Source organism: Scyliorhinus torazame, chromosome 3 (genome assembly GCF_047496885.1).
Source record: "Scyliorhinus torazame isolate Kashiwa2021f chromosome 3, sScyTor2.1, whole genome shotgun sequence".
Taxonomy (NCBI): domain Eukaryota; kingdom Metazoa; phylum Chordata; class Chondrichthyes; order Carcharhiniformes; family Scyliorhinidae; genus Scyliorhinus; species Scyliorhinus torazame.
In genome coordinates this window covers 352,011,650-352,029,215 of record NC_092709.1, presented here as the reverse complement: position 1 = coordinate 352,029,215, position 17,566 = coordinate 352,011,650, and the positions used below count along the sequence as shown (strand labels likewise).

The window sequence follows — 17,566 nt, the reverse complement described above, 5'->3', positions numbered from 1 at the left end:
ATTATCAGAAACGATTTTTGATCAGATGGTTGAAAAAGAACAAGAACAGGTGGAGGATGAGGCGGATATTTTTAGTTCATGAAAATTGGCGGAGTTGCAACAGAAAGATGTCGAAATAAAACGGATATATCAGAAAGCATATACGGAAGAGGAATCTGAGAGTATACCAGAGTGTTATTACCGTAAAAGTGATGTCTTCATGAGAAAATGGAGACCTGTACATATGCAGGCGGATGAAAAGTGGGCAGAAGTTCATCAAGTAGTATTGCCGATAGGATATAGAAAGGAGGTGTTGCGAGTTGCACATGAGGTAGCAGTGGGAGGTCATTTGGGAATAAGGAAAACTCAAGCTAAAATCCAGAAGTATTTTTATTGGCCTGGACTATATAAAGATGTAGTTAAATTTGTCAATCATGTCACACATGTCAATTGATAGGGAAACCTTAAGCAGTGATAAAACCAGCGCCCTTAATACCCATTCCAGCATTTGAGGAACGTTTTACAAGGGTCCTAATCGATTGTGTAGGACCGCTTTCTAAAACAAAAAGTGGGAATCAATACCTTTTGACGATAATGGATGTGTCTACTAGGTTTCCAGAGGCCATTCCAGTACGTAATATTAAAGCTAAGAGGATTGTGGAGGAGTTACTTGAATTCTTTACTAGATATGGACTACCCACAGAAATACAATCGGATCAAGGATCAAATTTTACTTCAAAGTTATTCAAAGAAGTTATGGATAGCTTAGGAATAAAACAATTTAAATCAACTGCGTACCATCCAGAATCGCAGGGAGCGTTAGAAAGGTGGCATCAGACATTAAAGACAATGTTGAGGGCTTATTGTCATTATTATCCAGAGGATTGGGATAAAGGAATTCCATTTGTATTGTTTGCAATTAAGGATGCACCTAATGAGTCCTTTTGAACTAATTTTTGGTCATGAGGTAAGAGGACCACTTAAATTAATCGGAAATTACACTATTGGATTATGTATCAAATTTTAGGGAATGATTAAATAGAGCAGGTGAATTGGCAAGACAACATTTGAAAGTTGCACAAAATTTAATGAAACGGGTAGCGGTCAAGAAATCCAAAGTTCGTAGTTTTGCCACTGGGGATAAAGTTTTAGTGTTGTTACCAGTGGTAGGTGAGCCTTTGAAAGCTAGGTTTTGTGGACCGTATCAGATTGAAAGGAAATTAAGCAAGGTGAATTATGTGGTAAAAACACCAGATAGAAGGAAGACTCACCAAGTGTCCATGTGAATATGCTTAAAAGGTACTTTGAAAAGGAAGGAGAGAAAAAGGAGGTTTTAATGATTCTAACTCAAAGTGATGAACCAAATCCAGATGGCTGTGAATTTGACATACCTCAAACTAAATTGGAAAATGAGGATGTTCTTAAAAATTGGGATGAATTGTTGTTACCTTCCAGAGGAAACATTAACTGACCTGAAAGAGTTATTGATATCACATGGGCAAGTTTGTAGAGATAAATTGGGAAGTACTAAAATGGCTATACATGATGTAGATGTGGGAAATGCTGTTCCTATCAAACAACATCCATATAGACTTAATCCTTTAAAATTGGCACAGGTTAACAGAGAGATTGAGAGTATTCTGAAGAATGGCATAATTGAAGTGGGTTGCAGCCAATGGAGCTCACCCATAGTGATGGTACCTAAACCAGACGGTACCCAACGGTTGTGTGTGGACTATCGAAAGGTGAATGCAGTTACAAGAACGGACTCTTATCCTATCCCGTGTTTGAAGGATTGCATTGAGAAATTGGGACGATCTGCTTTCATTTACAACTTTCAGACATGGAAAGAACATTTAAAACATCGTGTGGAGTTCTTCGATCGACTTCAGTCGGCGGGTTTGGTGATGAACCTAGCCGAAAGTGAATTTGGAGAAGCCCGAATCCCTTTCCTTGCGGAGTTTCCGATACCCTCAAGACGAAGGAAAATAATGCAATCTCTTAGCATGAGTGGATTTGATCGAACAGTTGTGCAAAAGTTTTGTGGTGTGATTACTCCACTGATGGAATTGCTGACGAAACTTAAAAAAATTCAATGGACAGCGGACTTTCAACAGGCATTTGACTGCCTGAAAGCTGTGATCACCAATGTTCCTGTATTGGAGAATTGCAAGGGACTCTGTGGTCAGATTGAACTAAAGTATCTGATTCTGAAGAGAAATGCCGAGGAGTAGAGGAATGGATGGATCGTGCAGAGACTTTGTTCAAAGAGACTGTCAATCGAGAAGGATTTTGGTTGGAAGAAGAACAAAGAAAAATGGACTATATTATTATACCTGTTTGCGTGTGTTGTTTTTTTTTAAAAAACCGAAAAGGTATATTTACTGTGTACATTTCTTAGTGGATGGTGCAAAAGTGAAAAAGGAAACCATCTTGAAGTTGATGGTTTATTTTTTTTTCTTGAGGGGAGGTGTCATATGAGAGTGCTTTTAAGAAATGGATGTTTAAGCAATGTACCTTTGAGAAATGCAGTGATGTCAGAGTGTGGGTGGAGCTGGGCTTTAGATCAGCCATTTTGCAGTTTTTTTGTTTCAGTTTGAAAAGAGCTTGGGAGTGTCTGTGTTTTGCAGTGAGCTGGATCTGCTGTGCTCTCTGCCATGAAAGGCTATCTCTGGACCATTTGGGTGATTTAAACTCATAATAGTAAAGCCTTTAACCTGATGTGTTTCTGTTTAAAGGTGTTTCGTCTCTCTTGGATGTTGAAAGGACTAACTGAAGGATTATTTAGTGTAATTTTTTTGGGGTTATCTTTGAAGTAAGGGGGTGTTAAGAGATCTAATGTTTATTTAAAAGGGTTAAGTTGAGTTCATGGAATAAACATTGTTTTGTGTTTAAAAACCATTTGTCCATAATTGCTGTCTCACACCTGGGGAACAAGCCGTGTGCTTGGAAAAGCAACAATCCATTAAAGGGGGGAGGTTGGTTGAACTCCATGATACATTTTGGGATTCTGAAAATGCCTCACCCATAACAGAGGTGATGTGAGGAGCTGAGGGAGGGGGCGGGGAAAGAGTTGTGAGAGGGTTGGGATAGGGGTGGAAGACATGAGAGAGACTGTTTGGGGGGGGGGTGGATGTGGATGTTGTGGGGTAGAATAGGGGATGGGGAGGAATGTTGGAGGGATGTGGAGGGGTGAGATGAGATTGTGGAGGGGTTGGGGAGGTGGTGTCACGGAGATATGAGGGAAGAGCGGTGGAGGGATGGGGGAATGAAGAGGCAGTGTGAGAGAGGGAAGAGTTGGCAGAGATATAAACAAAGTGGAATGGTGAAGGGTTGTTGAAAGGGTATGGGAAGGATGGGGAGGGGTGTCAGAAGAGTTGGGTGAGGGGCAGGTAGGGGTGGAGCCCTGGGTGAGGGATCAAGAAGGGGTGGATGAGGGATGGAGGGATAGATGAAGGTTTGAGGAGGGGTGGATGAGGGATAGAGGAGGGGTGGATGAAGGATTGAGGAATGGTGGGTGAGGGAGAGAGGAGGGGTAGATGAGGAATGGCGGAGGGGTGCAACAGGGGTGAAGGAGGCGTGCATGAGGGATGGAGGAGGGTTGCATGAGAGGACAGAAAGGGTGGGTGAAGGGTGGGTGATTGACGTCAGTGGCCCCCAAGGGCGACTGAGTTTCTAAGTGTGGTCCATGTGAGACCAGACAGAGCTGAGGACCATAAACAGGTCTACAGGTAACATTTATTTGAATCATGGACTGGCTACAGCATAGAAGAAAGCCAGTCAGCCATCCATATCTGTGCCAGAACGAGGAACTCAGCCAAAGGCATTTATTTGACCATCCCTAATTGCCCGAAGGAAGGTGGTGGTAAGCCGCCTTCTTGAATGGCTGCAGTTCCGTGGTGTAGGTATACCAACCTGCTGTTAGGGAGGGAGTGCCAGGAGTTTGACCCAGCGACAGTACGGGAACGGGGATGGTGGGCGGGGGGGGGGTGAATGTAATGCGACATGAATCCAAGGTACGGGTTGAGACCGTTCTCATGTGTGCGGAACTTGGCTATAGGTTTCTGCTCGCCGATTCTGCGTTGTTGCGCGTCCTGAAGACCGCCTTGGAGAACGCTTACCCGGAGATCAGAGGCTGAATGCCCTTGACTGCTGAAGTGTTCCCCGACTGGAAGGGAAGATTCCTGCCTGGCAATTGTTGCGCGATGTCCGTTCATCCGTTGTCGCAGCGTCTGCATGGTCTCGCCAATGTACCACGCTTCGGAACAACCTTTCCTGCAGCGTATGAGGTAGACAATGTTGGCTGAGTCGCACGAGTATGTACCGCGTACCTGGTGGATGGTGTTCTCACGTGTAATGGTGGTACCCATGTCGATGATCTGGCACGTCTTGCAGAGATTGCCATGGCAGGGTTGTGTGGTGTCGTGTTCACCGTTCTGAAGGCTGGGTAGTTTGCTGCAAACAATGGTTTGTTTGAGGTTGCGCGGTTGTTTGAAGGCAAGTAGTGGGGGTGTGGGGATGACCTTGGCAAGATGTTCATCTTCATCGATGACATATTGAAGGCTGCAAAGAAGATGTTGTAGTTTCTCCGCTCCGGGGAAGTACTGGACAACGAAGGGTATTCTGTCGGTTGTGTCCCATGTTTGTCTTCTGAGGAGGTTGGTGCGGTTTTTCGCTGTGGCGCGTTGGAACTGTTGATCGATGAGTCGAGCGCCGTATCCCGTTCTTACGAGGGCATCTTTCAGCATCTGTAGATGTCTGTTACGTTCCTCCTCGTCTGAGAAGATTGTCCTTGGACACACGCATCTCCATCAAGGACGGTCACCTCAGCACTTCGCTTTACCGCAAGCCCACGGATAACCTCACGATGCTCCACTTCTCCAGCTTCCACCCTAAACACATTAAAGAAGCCATCCCGTATGGACAAGCCCTCCGTATACACAGGATCTGCCCATTCCTAATTGCCCTTGAACTCAGTGGCTTGCTCGGCCATTTCAGGGCAGTTAAGACTCATCCACATTGCTATGGATCTGGAGTCACAGATAAGGAAGGCAGATTTCCTTCCCTAAAGGATATCAGTGAACCAGATAGGTTTTTAACGACAATCGCTGATCGTGTCACCAGGACTGAAATCAGCTTCAGAGATTCCAGATTTTATTAATTGAATTGAAATTCCACCAGCTAACCTTCTTCCGTCGGGCAGGAGATACAGAAGTCTGAGAACACGCACGAACAGACTCAAAAACAGCTTCTTCCCGCTGTTACCAGACTCCTGAATGACCCTCTTATGGACTGACCTGATTAATACTAAACTCCTGTACGCTTCACCCGATGCCGGTGTCTATGTATTTGCATTGTGTACCTTGTGTTGCCCTATTATGTATTTTCTTTTCATGTACTAAATGATCTGTTTGAGCTGCTCGCAGAAAAATACTTTTCACTGTACCTTGGTACACGTGACAATAAACAAATCCAATCCAATCCAGCCGCCGTGGTGGGGTTTGAACCCACGTGCCCAGAGCATTAGCCTGTGCCTCTGGATTACAATCTCCCGTTGGCATGTCACTATGGAATTTGACGCAGCGTGTCATACTTTACCCTCAGGAAGAAACTCTTCCACACGTCGCACCAACCAGATCTTATTCTTTGACTGCCTGCACACCTTTGCACAATGGTTCCACTAAAGCATGAAATGCACCTTTCCCTTCAAGTTCCTGGGTCCGTATCCCTCTATTCCCATCCTATTCATGTATTTGTCAAGATGCCCCTTAAATGTCACTATCGTCCCTGCTTCCACCACCTCCTCCGGTAACGAGTTCCAGGCACCCACTATCCTCTGTGTAAAAAACTTGCCTCGTACATCTACTCTAAACCTTGCCCCTCGCACCTTAAACCTATGCCCCTAGTAATTGACCCCTCTACCCCGGGGAAAAGCCTCTGACTATCCACTCTGTCTATGCCCCTCATAATTTTGTAGACCTCTATCAGGTCGCCCCTCAACCTCCTTCGTTCCAGTGAGAACAAACCGAGTTTATTCAACCGCTCCTCATAGCTAATGCCCTCCATACCAGGCAATATTCTGGTAAATCTCTTCTGCACCCTCTCTAAAGCCTCCACATCCTTCTGGTAGTGTGGTGACCAGAATTGAACACTATACTCCAAGAGTGGCCTAATTAAGGTACAGCTGCAACATGACTTGCCAATTCTTATACTCAATGCTCCGGCCAACGAAGGCAAGCATGCCATATGCCTTCTTGACTACCTTCTCCACCTGTGTTGCCCCTTTCAGTGACCTGTGGACCTGTACTCCTAGATCTCTTTGACTTTCAATACTCTTGAGGATTCTACCATTCACTTTATATTCCCTACCTGCATTAGACCTTCCAAAATGCATTACCTCACATTTGTCCGGATTAAACTCCATCTGCCATCTCTCCGCCCAAGTCTCCAAACAATCTAAATCCTGCTGTATCCTCTGACAGGCCTCATCGCTATCCGCAATTCCACCAACCTTTGTGTCGTCTGCAAACTTACTAATCAGAACAGTTACATTTTCCTCCAAATCATTTATATATACAACAAACAGCAAAGGTCCCAGCACTGATCCCTGTGGAACACCACTGGTCACAGCCCTCCAATTAGAAAAGCATCCTTCCATTGCTACTCTCTGCCTTCTATGACCTAGCCAGTTCTGTATCCAACTTGCCAGCTCACCCCTGATCCCGTGTGACTTCACCTTTTGTACTAGTCTACCATGAGGGACCTTGTCAAAGGCCTTACTGAAGTCCATATAGACAACATCCACTGCCCTACCTGCATCAATCATCTTAGTGACCTCCTCGAAAAACTCTATCAAGTTAGTGAGACACGACCTCCCCTTCACAAAACCATGCTGCCTCTCACTAATACGTCCATTTGCTTCCAAATGGGAGTAGATCCTGTCTCGAAGAATTCTCTCCAGTAATTTCCCTACCACTGAAGTAAGGCTCACTGGCCTGTAGTTCCCTCGATTATCCTTGCTACCCTTCTTAAACAGAGGAACAACATTGGCTATTCTCCAGTCCTCCGGGACATCACCTGAAGACAGTGAGGATCCAAAGATTTCTGTCAAGGCCTCAGCAATTTCCTCTCCAGCCTCCTTCAGTATTCTGGGGTAGATCCCATCAGGCCCTGGGGACTTATCTACCTTAATACACCCAACACCTCGTCTTTTTGGATCTCAATGTGACCCAGGCTATCTACACACCCTTCTCCAGACTCAACATCTACCAATTTCTTCTCTTTGGTGAATACTGATGCAAAGTATTCATTTAGTGCCTCGCCCATTTCCTCTGGCTCCACACATAGATTCCCTTGCCTATCCTTCAGTGGGCCAACCCTTTCCCTGGCTACCCTCTTGCTTTTTATGTACGTGTAAAAAGCCTTGTGATTTTCCTTAACCCTATTTGCCAATGACTTTTTGTGACCCCTTCTAGTCCTCCTGACTCCTTGCTTAAGTTCCTTCCTACTTTCCTTATATTCCACACAGGCTTCGTCTGTTCCCAGCCTTCTAGCCCTGACAAATGCCTCCTTTTTCTTCTTGACGAGGCCTACAATATCTCTCGTTATCCAAGGTTCCCGAAAATTGCCCTATTTATCCTTCTTCCTCACAGGAACATGCCGGTCCTGAATTCCTTTCAACTGACACTTGAAAGCCTCCCACATGTCAGATGTTGATTTGCCCTCAAACATCCGCCCCCAATCTATGTTCTTCAGTTCCCGCCTAATATTGTTATAATTAGCCTTCCCCCAATTTAGCACATTCATTCTAGGACCACTCTTATCCTTGTCCACCAGCACTTTAAAACTTACTGAATTGTGGTCACTGTTCCCGAAATGCTCCCCTACTGAAACATCTACCACCTGGCCGGGCTCATTCCCCAATACCAGGTCCAATACCGCCCCTTCCCTAGTTGGACTGGCTCCATATTGTTTTAAGAAGCCCTCCTGGATGCTCCTTACAAACTCCGCCCCGTCTAAGCCCCTGGCACTAAGTGAGTCCCAGTCAATATTGGGGAAGTTGAAGTCTCCCATCACCACAACCCTGTTGTATTTACTCTTTTCCAAAATCTGTCTACCTATCTGCTCCTCTATCTCCTGCTGGCTGTTGGGAGGCCTGTAGTAAACCCCCAACATTGTAACTGCACCCTTTTTATTCCTGATCTCTACCCATATAGCCTCACTGCCCGCTGAGGTGTCCTCCCGCAGTACAGCTGTGATATTCTCCCTAACCAGTAGCGCAACTCCGCCACCCCTTTTACATCCCCCTCTATCCTGCCTGAAACATCTAAATCCTGGAACGTTTAGCTGCCAATCCTGCCCTTCCCTCAACCAGATCTCTGTAATGGCAACAATATCATAGTTCCAAGTACTAATCCAAGCTCTAAGTTCATCTGCCTTACCCGTAATACTTCTTGCATTAAAACATATGCACTTCAGGCCACCAGACCCGCTGTGTTCAGCAACTTCACCCTGTCTGCTCTGCCTCAGAGCCCCACTGTCCCTATTCCCTAGTTCTCCCTCAATGCTCTTACCTTCTGACCTATTGCTCCCGTGCCCACCCCCCTGCCATACTAGTTTAAACCCTCCCGTGTGACACTAGCAAACCTCGCGGCCAGGATATTTATGCCTCTCCAGTTTAGATGCAACCCGTCCTTCTTAGGTCACACCTGCCCCGGAAGAGCTCCCAGTGGTCCAGATAATGGAAACCCTCCCTCCTACACCAGCTGTTTAGCCACGTGTTTAGCTGCTCTATCTTCCTATTTCTAGCCTCACTGGCACGTGGCACAGGGAGTAATCCCGAGATTACAACCCTATAGATCCTGTCTTTTAACTTTCTGCCTAGCTCCCTGAACTCCTGCTGCAGGACCTCATGCCCCTTCCTGCCTATGTTGTTATTATCAATATGTCCAACGACCTCTGCCTGTTTGCCCTCCCCCTTCAGGATGCCCACTACCCGTTCGGAGACATCCTGGACCCTGACACCAGGGAGGCAACATACCATCCTGGAGTCTCTTTCACGTCCACAGAAGCACCTATCTGTGCCCCTGACTATAGAGTCACCTATTACTATTGCTCTTCTGCGCTTTGACCCTCCCTTCTGAACATCAGAGCCAGCCGTGGTGCCACTGCTCTGGCTGCTGCTGTTTTCCCCTGATAGGCTATCCCCTCCGACAGTATCCAAAGGGGTATACCTGTTCAAGAGGGGGACAACCACAGGGGATTCCTGCACTGACTGCCTGCCCTTTCTGGTGGTCACCCATTTCTCTGCCTGCACCTTGGGTGTGACCACATTTATATAACTGCGATCTATGATGCTTTCTGCCACCTGCATGCTCCTAAGTGCATCCAATTGCTGCTCCAACCGAACCATGCGGTCTGTGAGGAGCTCCAGTTGGGTGCACTTTCTGCAGATGAAGCCATCCGGGACGCTGGAAGCCTCCTGGACCTGCCACATCTCATAGTCAGAGCACTGCACCCCTCTAACTGCCATTGCGTCAATTAATTAAAATTAAAAGTTTTTAAAAAAAATTATATTAAATTTTTTTTTGGAAAAAGTTACTGTTAACTATCTGTTTCCTAGCACTAGATTTCTAATATAAATGCGAAAGCTAAATATAGTACTCTCCGATCTCTGGGTTAGATACCCCTCTAAATTATAATTAAATAATTATGTTTAATTAGTTACCAATGCTTAATTTTTTTAATTTAGTGTAGATTCCCAACCAGCCACTCAGGTCACAGCTTTTCTGTGATGTCACTTCAGTTTCCCCCCGACACACACAATTTGAAAAAGGTATAAAAGTAAAAATGAGTAAAAATCACGAACTTACCTTCTTACCTTCTGAGTGTCTTAGATGTTCTCAGGTTCTCTCCCTGACAGAGACTGCTCCTCCTCCTCCGAACAGCTCCCGAAACTAGGCTGCGATCTTTTAAAATCTCCGCTCTGACTCGCAGCTCCTGCGCTTTTTAAATCTCCCCCGCTTTTTAAATCTCCTGTGGAACTGTACACCTAGATCTCTTTGACTTTCAATACTCTTGAGGGTTCTACCATTCACTGTATATTCCCTACCTGCATTAGCCCTTCCAAAATGCATTACCTCACATTTGTCCGGATTAAACTCCATCTGCCATCTCTCCGCCCAAGTCTCCAAACGATCTAAATCCTTCTGTATCCTCTGACAGTCCTCATCGCTATCCGCAATATTCCTTCAATGAGTAATCATTCTCTAAGGCATGGAATTGAAGCCTTTTCTATGAATAGGTCATGAATTGACTGATTGGTAAGGGCATCAAATTTATATCCAGAAGCCCATTGGCACAATGCTGCCAGGTACTGTTTAATAGACTCACCTGTTTCGCTGGGAGCTCTGACTGAATGAATATTGTTTGATTATCACACTGTTCTTTAGCCGGTGGTATTTTTTGAGAGCACCTCCTGTCTTAACAAGCAGAGACCATAGGACCATAAGATGTAAGAGCAGGAGAAGGCCATTCGGCCCATCCGGTCTACTCTGTCATTCAAGACCATCACTGCTCTGATATGGTAATCCTCAACTCCACTTTCCCGCCTTATCCCCTGAACCCTCGATTCCCTCACTGATTAAAAATCTGTCCATCTCAGCCTTGAACACACTTAGCGACCCGGCCTCTGCAGCTCTCTACGGTAGCAATTCCACAGATTCACTGCCCTGTGAGTGAAGAAACTCCTCCTCATCTCTGTCTTAAATGGGTGACTCCTTACTCTGAGATGCATCTTCTGTGACCTGTTGCTCTGAGACAATGTACCCCACAAGTGTTACTTTTATGGAACACTGCTATGTCTGGATTATCCCTTCCTGCAGAAACCAAGTCAGTCTTGAACCCCAAATTCCATTTCTCCCAGGCCCTGGTGAAAAGAGAAATGTTTCTGGAAGTGGTAAAGTTAAACTTTTCTCAACCGTTGTTGACATCGCTTTTGGTCTGTATTCGTGGCTTTTGCGGTATGTCTTCAATGTCTAATTACCTCAGAACAATGCATAGATGACACACGTTCTAAATCTAAACGGGTTAGTTTACAATACTTTGGAATATCTCAGAACTTACAGGATTTCACCACACGCACATCAGCTCAGATCCTGGGCGGGATTCGCCGGTCTCCGACGCCGAAATCGTGTTCAGTGATCAGCTTAAACGGGGGACTCTAGGAGCACGCCGCACTCCGTCGGGGGGACCTCAGGACGTTACCTGAGGCCCCCCCCCCCCCCACGATGCTCCGCCCCCCCCAGGGGCCGGGTTCCCGACGGCGTTGGTCACGTGAGGTATTTATTTTCGGGAATTCGGCGCGGCGGCTGCGGACTAAGTCGCTGCCACAGTCTGTGGGGGGGGGGGGGAGCCGATCCGCGGGCAGGGGAGGCTTTGGCGGGGGCTGGGGGCACTGGTGGGGGTTGGCCCAGGGGTGGCCTGGCCACAGGGGCTCCCTATTTGGCCGGCCGGGTCTGCGCGCGGCCGGCTGCGTGTTGCATGGCGTATGCACGGCCATGGACCCGGCAATTCTTCTGCCGTACCCGCAGCAAGAGCTGGGTGGTCTACGCTGCGTGCCTGCAATCCCCCCCACCAGTCGGAGGATCGGTGGCCGTTCTGCGCTGTTTTTTCGGTCGGAAAACAACACCGTTCCCACGCCGGGGTCAGCACTTAGTCTCAGAATCGGAGAATCCAGCCCTCTCTCTTAACTGCCTCGCTGTTTAATTGGCTCTCTAGCTCCACCCACAGGTTTAATCAATCCAACACAGTGAAGACGGATCAGTCACCAGACTGACATAATCAAACACAGATCAATCAAACCATTGACTGTGGATCTCAATTGAGGGATTGTCACTATTAAAGGCATCCCTGTCCCATTTAAATGGGATCTCAATCGGCTGCCCCTTTAACGGGGTCCCAGGTGCCTTCAAATGAAGTTCTGAGCTCAGTTTCCAGGTGCAGATTGATCTCGAGATTTAACGCTCAATTTGAATAATTTTGCTGAGCATTTCCTGAGTTTCACAAAACTTCACAATCTGGGTGACGGCAATGCGTGATGCGTTGTGCACGCTCTCCTCATCCTCCATAGCAACACAGAGACAAGAGCAAATCAGTGAGTTTATTGTTTCTTAAAGAGGCCGAGTGCGATCGAAAAAAATCAGCAGGCATCAAAATCACAAAAGGATTTCCGTTGGAACACAACAGTTGGCTGAATTAAAGATTACATCTGGACAAAACTCTTCAGTAAAATATTATTCCCAGATATTAGAATCTATCATTAAAGACCAATTGATAAAAGATTGAGACAGGTATGAAGAGCCTTATCTGAATGGTTTGGTTAGTAAATAATTCAGGGCAAGTGGCATCAAATCTCACCGTGGACAATCTGACAATTTGAAATCAATTGATAAAGAAATGTGGAAATTGAAATTTGGTCTCAGTGAGAGAGACAATTGTGGGGGACATGGGGGCGGGGGGGGCCGGGGTGAATTTTACACGTCTCAACCCTGAGCCCAACTCATCAGCTTGTGGGGGCGAGGGAGTGTCTGTTCACAATAGACTGAAACCTTGCTTCAAACTCTCCTGACTGGTATTGAGGGAGCACCGGGTATTCTGGGGAGGGTGGAAATGTGGGAAGAGTGGGGGGGGGGGGGAGGGGGGGGGGAGTGAGTCCAGGGGCTGGGGTAAGAGAGCCAGGGAGGGGAGTAATGGAGGAGGGGGTTGGGGGTGAGAGTGAGGGAAGGGGGAAAGAGCAGTGGGAGCAGGGGAGGGGACAAGGGGGAAATGGGCAACAGGTAGGGATGAGGGGGAAGGGACAGGAGGGGGGGGGGGGCGAGTCGAGGACAGAAGTCCAAGGGGAGGGAGCAAAGGGGGAGGAGAGTGAGTGGGGCGAGGGGGGGGGGGAGGAGAAACGAGGAGCGGGTGAGGGGGGGGGGGGTTTGAGCAAGGGGGATAGTGTGAAGATAAGGACTGGAGCTTAGGGCAGGGGACAAGATGAAGGGACCCAGGGGAGGGGACAAAGGGGAGGGAGCGAGGGGAGGAATTAAGGCTGGGCAGAGGAACGTAGGTGAGCAGAGAGGGCTGGCAGGAGGGAGTGGGCATGTGGGGAGGTTTGCTTTTTACTCTTTCACAGGACTCGGGCATTGGTGGCTATGCCAGCAGTTTATTGTCCATCCCGGTGGGGGTAGGGGGTGGGGGCTGAGATGTGTGCGGAATAGAGAATAAGGAGGACACTGGGGGGCGAGGGGAGTCTGGACAAATTGTTCGGGGGGAGGGGTACGTGGGCGTTTCACAGGTGAGTCCCAGTCTCCTCCTTGCTCTCCCGAGACTCCCGGGGGTAAAATTCAGCGACAATATTCCCTGGAATTCTCTTCAGCATCTCCTTCGGGAAAATCCGCAGCAGCTGCCAGCCAATGTCCAGGGAATCGAAAATTGACCGGTTCTCGTACGGACCTGAAACGGAAACCAAATGTGAGACGGACATAGGAACAGGAGGAGACGATTCAGCCCCTCGAGCCTGCTACACAGGGACAGCAGCAGGCCATTCAGCCCCTCGAGCCTGCTCCACAGGGACAGCAGGAGGCCATTCAGCCCCTCGAGCCTGCTCCACAGGGACAGTAGCAGGCCATTCAGCCCCTCGAGCCTGCTCCACAGGGACAGCAGGAGGCGATTCAGCCCCTCGAGCCTGCTCCACAGGGACAGCAGGAGGCCATTCAGCCCCTCGAGCCTGCTCCACAGGGACAGTAGCAGGCCATTCAGCCCCTCGAGCCTGCTCCACAGGGACAGCAGGAGGCGATTCAGCCCCTCGAGCCTGCTACACAGGGACAGCAGGAGGCCATTCAGCCCATCGAGCCTGCTCCACAGGAACAGGAGGAGGCCAGTCAGCCCCTCGAGCCTGCTCCACAGGGACAGCAGGAGGCGATTCAGCCCCTCGAGCCTGCTCCACAGGGACAGCAGGAGGCCATTCAGCCCCTCGACAGAGGCAGCAGGGCTCAGCTCTGAGACTGTTACAGCTACTCTTCTCTGTCCGGTGTCGCCCATGTGTCTCATTTCCTTACCTTGAGCAATAAAATTCTTCTCAAATTTTTGAAGGAATTCTAGGTACAGTAGGTCATCGGAGGTCAAGGCCTCTTCACCGACCACAGCCTTCATGGCCTGAACATCCTTCCCAATGGCATAGCAGGCATACTGTTGGAGCAAATGGTGAGAATGAGAATGGTTAGCGAGAAAGAGAGTCAGGGGGATGCGAGTGGATGGAACGACAATGGGTTCTTGGGAAAGAGAGAGAAAAACTGACAGATAAAGATATATATATATATAGATGTAGAGAGATATCCCACCTCGCTCTCTACCCAATCCCCCCTCTCTCTCTACCCACTCCCCCCTCACTCTCTACCCAATCCCATCTCGCTCTCTACCCAATCCCACCTCGCACTCTACCCAATCCCACCTCGCTCTCTACCCAATCCCGCCTCGCTCTCTACCCAATCCCACCTCGCTCTCTACCCAATCCCACCTCGCTCTCTACCCAATCCCACCTCGCTCTCTACCCAATCCCGCCTCGCTCTCTACCGAATCCCACTCGCTCTCTACCCAATCCCACCTCGCTCTCTACCCAATCCCGTCTCACACTGTATCCAATCCCGTCTCCCTCTGTACCCAATTCCACCTCGCTCTCTACCCAATCCCGCCTCGTTCTCTACCCAATCCCACCTCGCTCTCTACCCAATGCCGTTTCGCTCTCTTCCCAATCCCGCCTCGCACTCCACCCAATCCCACCTCGCTCTCTACCCAATCCCGCCTCGCTACCTACCCAATCACAACACACTCTCCGGACAATCCCGTCTCACTCTCCACCCAATCACGCCTCGTTCTCTACCCAATCCCACCTCGCTCTCTCCTAAATCCCACCTCGCTCTCTACCTAATCCCGTCTCCCTCTCTACCGAATCCCACATCGCTCTCTACCCAATACCACCTCGCTCTCTTCCCAATCCCAAATCGCTCGCTACCCAATCCCACCTCGCTCTCTACCCAATCCCACCTCGCTATCTACCCAATACCACCTCGCTCTCTTCCCAATCCCAAATCGCTCTCTACCCAATCCCGTCTCCCTCTTTACCGAATCCCAACTCGCTCTCTACCCAATACCACCTCGCTCTCTTCCCAATCCCAAATCGCTCTCTACCCAATCCCACATCACTCTCTACCCAATACCACCTCGCTCTGTACCCAATCCCACCTCACTCTCTACCGAATCCCACTTCGCTCTCTACCCAATCCCAACACACTCTCCACCCAATCCCGCCTCGCTCTCTACCCAATCCCGTCTCCCTCTCTACCGAATCCCACCTCGCTCTCTACCCAATACCACCTCGCTCTCTTCCCAATCCCAAATCGCTCTATACCCAATCCCACATCGCTCTGTACCCAATCCCGCCTCGCTCTCTACCCAATCCCACCACACTCTCTACCCAATCCCACCTCGCTCTCTTCCCAATCCCACCATGCTCTCTACCCAATCCCACCTCGCTCTCTACCCTATCCCACCTCGCTCTCTATCCAATCCCGTCTCGCTCTCTACCCAATCCCGCCTCGCTCTCAACCCAATACCGTCTCCTTCTCTACCGAATCCCAACCCGCTCTCTAACCAATCCCGCCTCGTTCTCTTCCCAATCCCACCACGCTCTCTACCCAATCCCGTCTCCCTCTCTACCCAATCCCGCCTCGCTCTCTACCCATTCCCGCCTCACTCTCTCCCCATTCCCACCTCAATCTCTACCCAATCCCACCTCGCTCTCTACCCAATCCCACCTCGCACTCTTCCCAATCCCACCTCGCTCTCTACCCAATCCCGTCTCACTCTCTACGCAATCCCACCTCGCTCTCTTCCCGATCCCACCTCGCTCTCTACCCAATCCCGTCTCACTCTCTAATCAATCCCACCACGTTCTATACCCAATCCCAGCTCGCTCACTTCCCAATCCCACCTCGCTCTCTACCCCATCCCATCTCGCTCTCTACACAATTCTGTCTCCCTCAGTACCCAATCCCGCCTCACTCTCTGCCCAATCCCGCCTCGCTCTCTACCCAATCCGACCTCGCTCTCTACACAATCCCTTCTCCCTCTGTACCCATTCCCACCACGCTCTCTACCCAATCCCGTCTCCCTCTCTACCCAATCCCACCACGCTCTCTACACAATCCCATCTCAGTCTGTCCCCAATCCCACCTCGCTCTTTACCCAATCCCGCTTCGCTCCCGACCCAATCCCACCTCGCACTCTACCCAATCCTACCTCGCTCTCTAACCAATCCCACATCGCTCCCTACCCAATCCCACCTCTCTCTCTACCCAATCCCACCTCGCACTCTACCCAATCCCACATCGCTCCCTACCCAATTCCACCTCGCTATCTACCCAATCCCACCTCGCTCTCTACCCAATCCCGTCTCCCTCTCTACCCAATCCCACCTCGCTCTCTACCCAATCCCACCTCGCTCTCTACACAATCACGTCTCCCTCTCTACCCAATCCCGTCTCCCTCTCTGCCCAATCCCATCTCACTCTGTCACCAATCCCACCTCGCTCTCTACCCAATCCCGCTTCACTCCCTACCCAATCCCACTTCGCACTCTACCCAATCCCACCTCGCTCTCTACCCAATCCCACATCGCTCCCTACCCAATCCCAACTCGCTCTCTACCCAATCCCACCTCGCTCTCTCCACAATCCCGTCTCCCTCTGTACCCAATTCGACATCGCTCTCCACCCAATCCCACATCGCTCCCTACCCAATCCCACCTCGCTCTCTAACCAATCCAACCTCGCTCTCTACACAATCCCGTCTCCCTCTGTACCCAATTCCACCTCACTCTCTACCCAATCCCGCCTCACTCACTACCCAATCACACCTCGCTCTCTACCCAATCCCACCTCGCTCTCTACCAAAACCCGTCTCGCTCTCCACCCAATCCGGCCTCGCTCTCTACCCAATCCCACCACACTCTCTATCCAATCCCACCTCGCTCTCTACCCAATCCCGCCTCGCTCTCTACCCAATCCCACCTCGCTCTCTACCCAATCCCACCTCGCTCTCTACCCAATCCCACCTGGCTCTCTACCCAATCCCAAATCGCTCTCTTCCCAATCCCGTCTCGCTCTCTACCCGATCCCGCCTCGCTCTCTACCACATCCCACCTCGCTCTCTACCCAATCCCGCGTCACTCTCCACAGAATCCCATCTCGCTCTCTACCGAATCCCACCTCGCTCTCTACCCAATCCCGTCTCACTCTCTACCCAATCCCACCACACTCTCCACCCAATCATGCCTCGCTCTCTACCCAATCCCACCACACTCTCTACCCAATCCCACCTCGCTCTCTACCCAATCCCGCCTCACTCCCCACCGAATCCCGCCTCGCTCCCTACCCAATCCTACCACACTCTCCACCCAATCCCTTCTCGTTCTCTACCCAAACCCGCCTCGCTCTATACCCAATCCAACCACGCTCTCTACCCAATCCCGCCTCGCTCTAAACCCAAT

General features: G+C 49.5%; 1 protein-coding gene across 1 annotated transcript in view; it reads right to left on the bottom strand.

Annotated features, from left to right (window-relative positions):
- Nucleotides 1-12,125: 12,125 nt before the first annotated feature.
- Nucleotides 12,126-17,566, bottom strand: part of LOC140409338 (V-type proton ATPase subunit B-like) — a 246,072-nt gene continuing 240,631 nt past the window's right edge. Inside the window, exons 13-14 of the mRNA XM_072497752.1 lie at nucleotides 14,079-14,208; nucleotides 12,126-13,473 (exon numbers count right to left, since the gene is read on the bottom strand). Coding sequence (XP_072353853.1) covers nucleotides 13,310-13,473; nucleotides 14,079-14,208 — 294 coding nt within the window. The 3' untranslated portion in view covers nucleotides 12,126-13,309. The remainder of the gene's footprint in view (nucleotides 13,474-14,078; nucleotides 14,209-17,566) is intronic.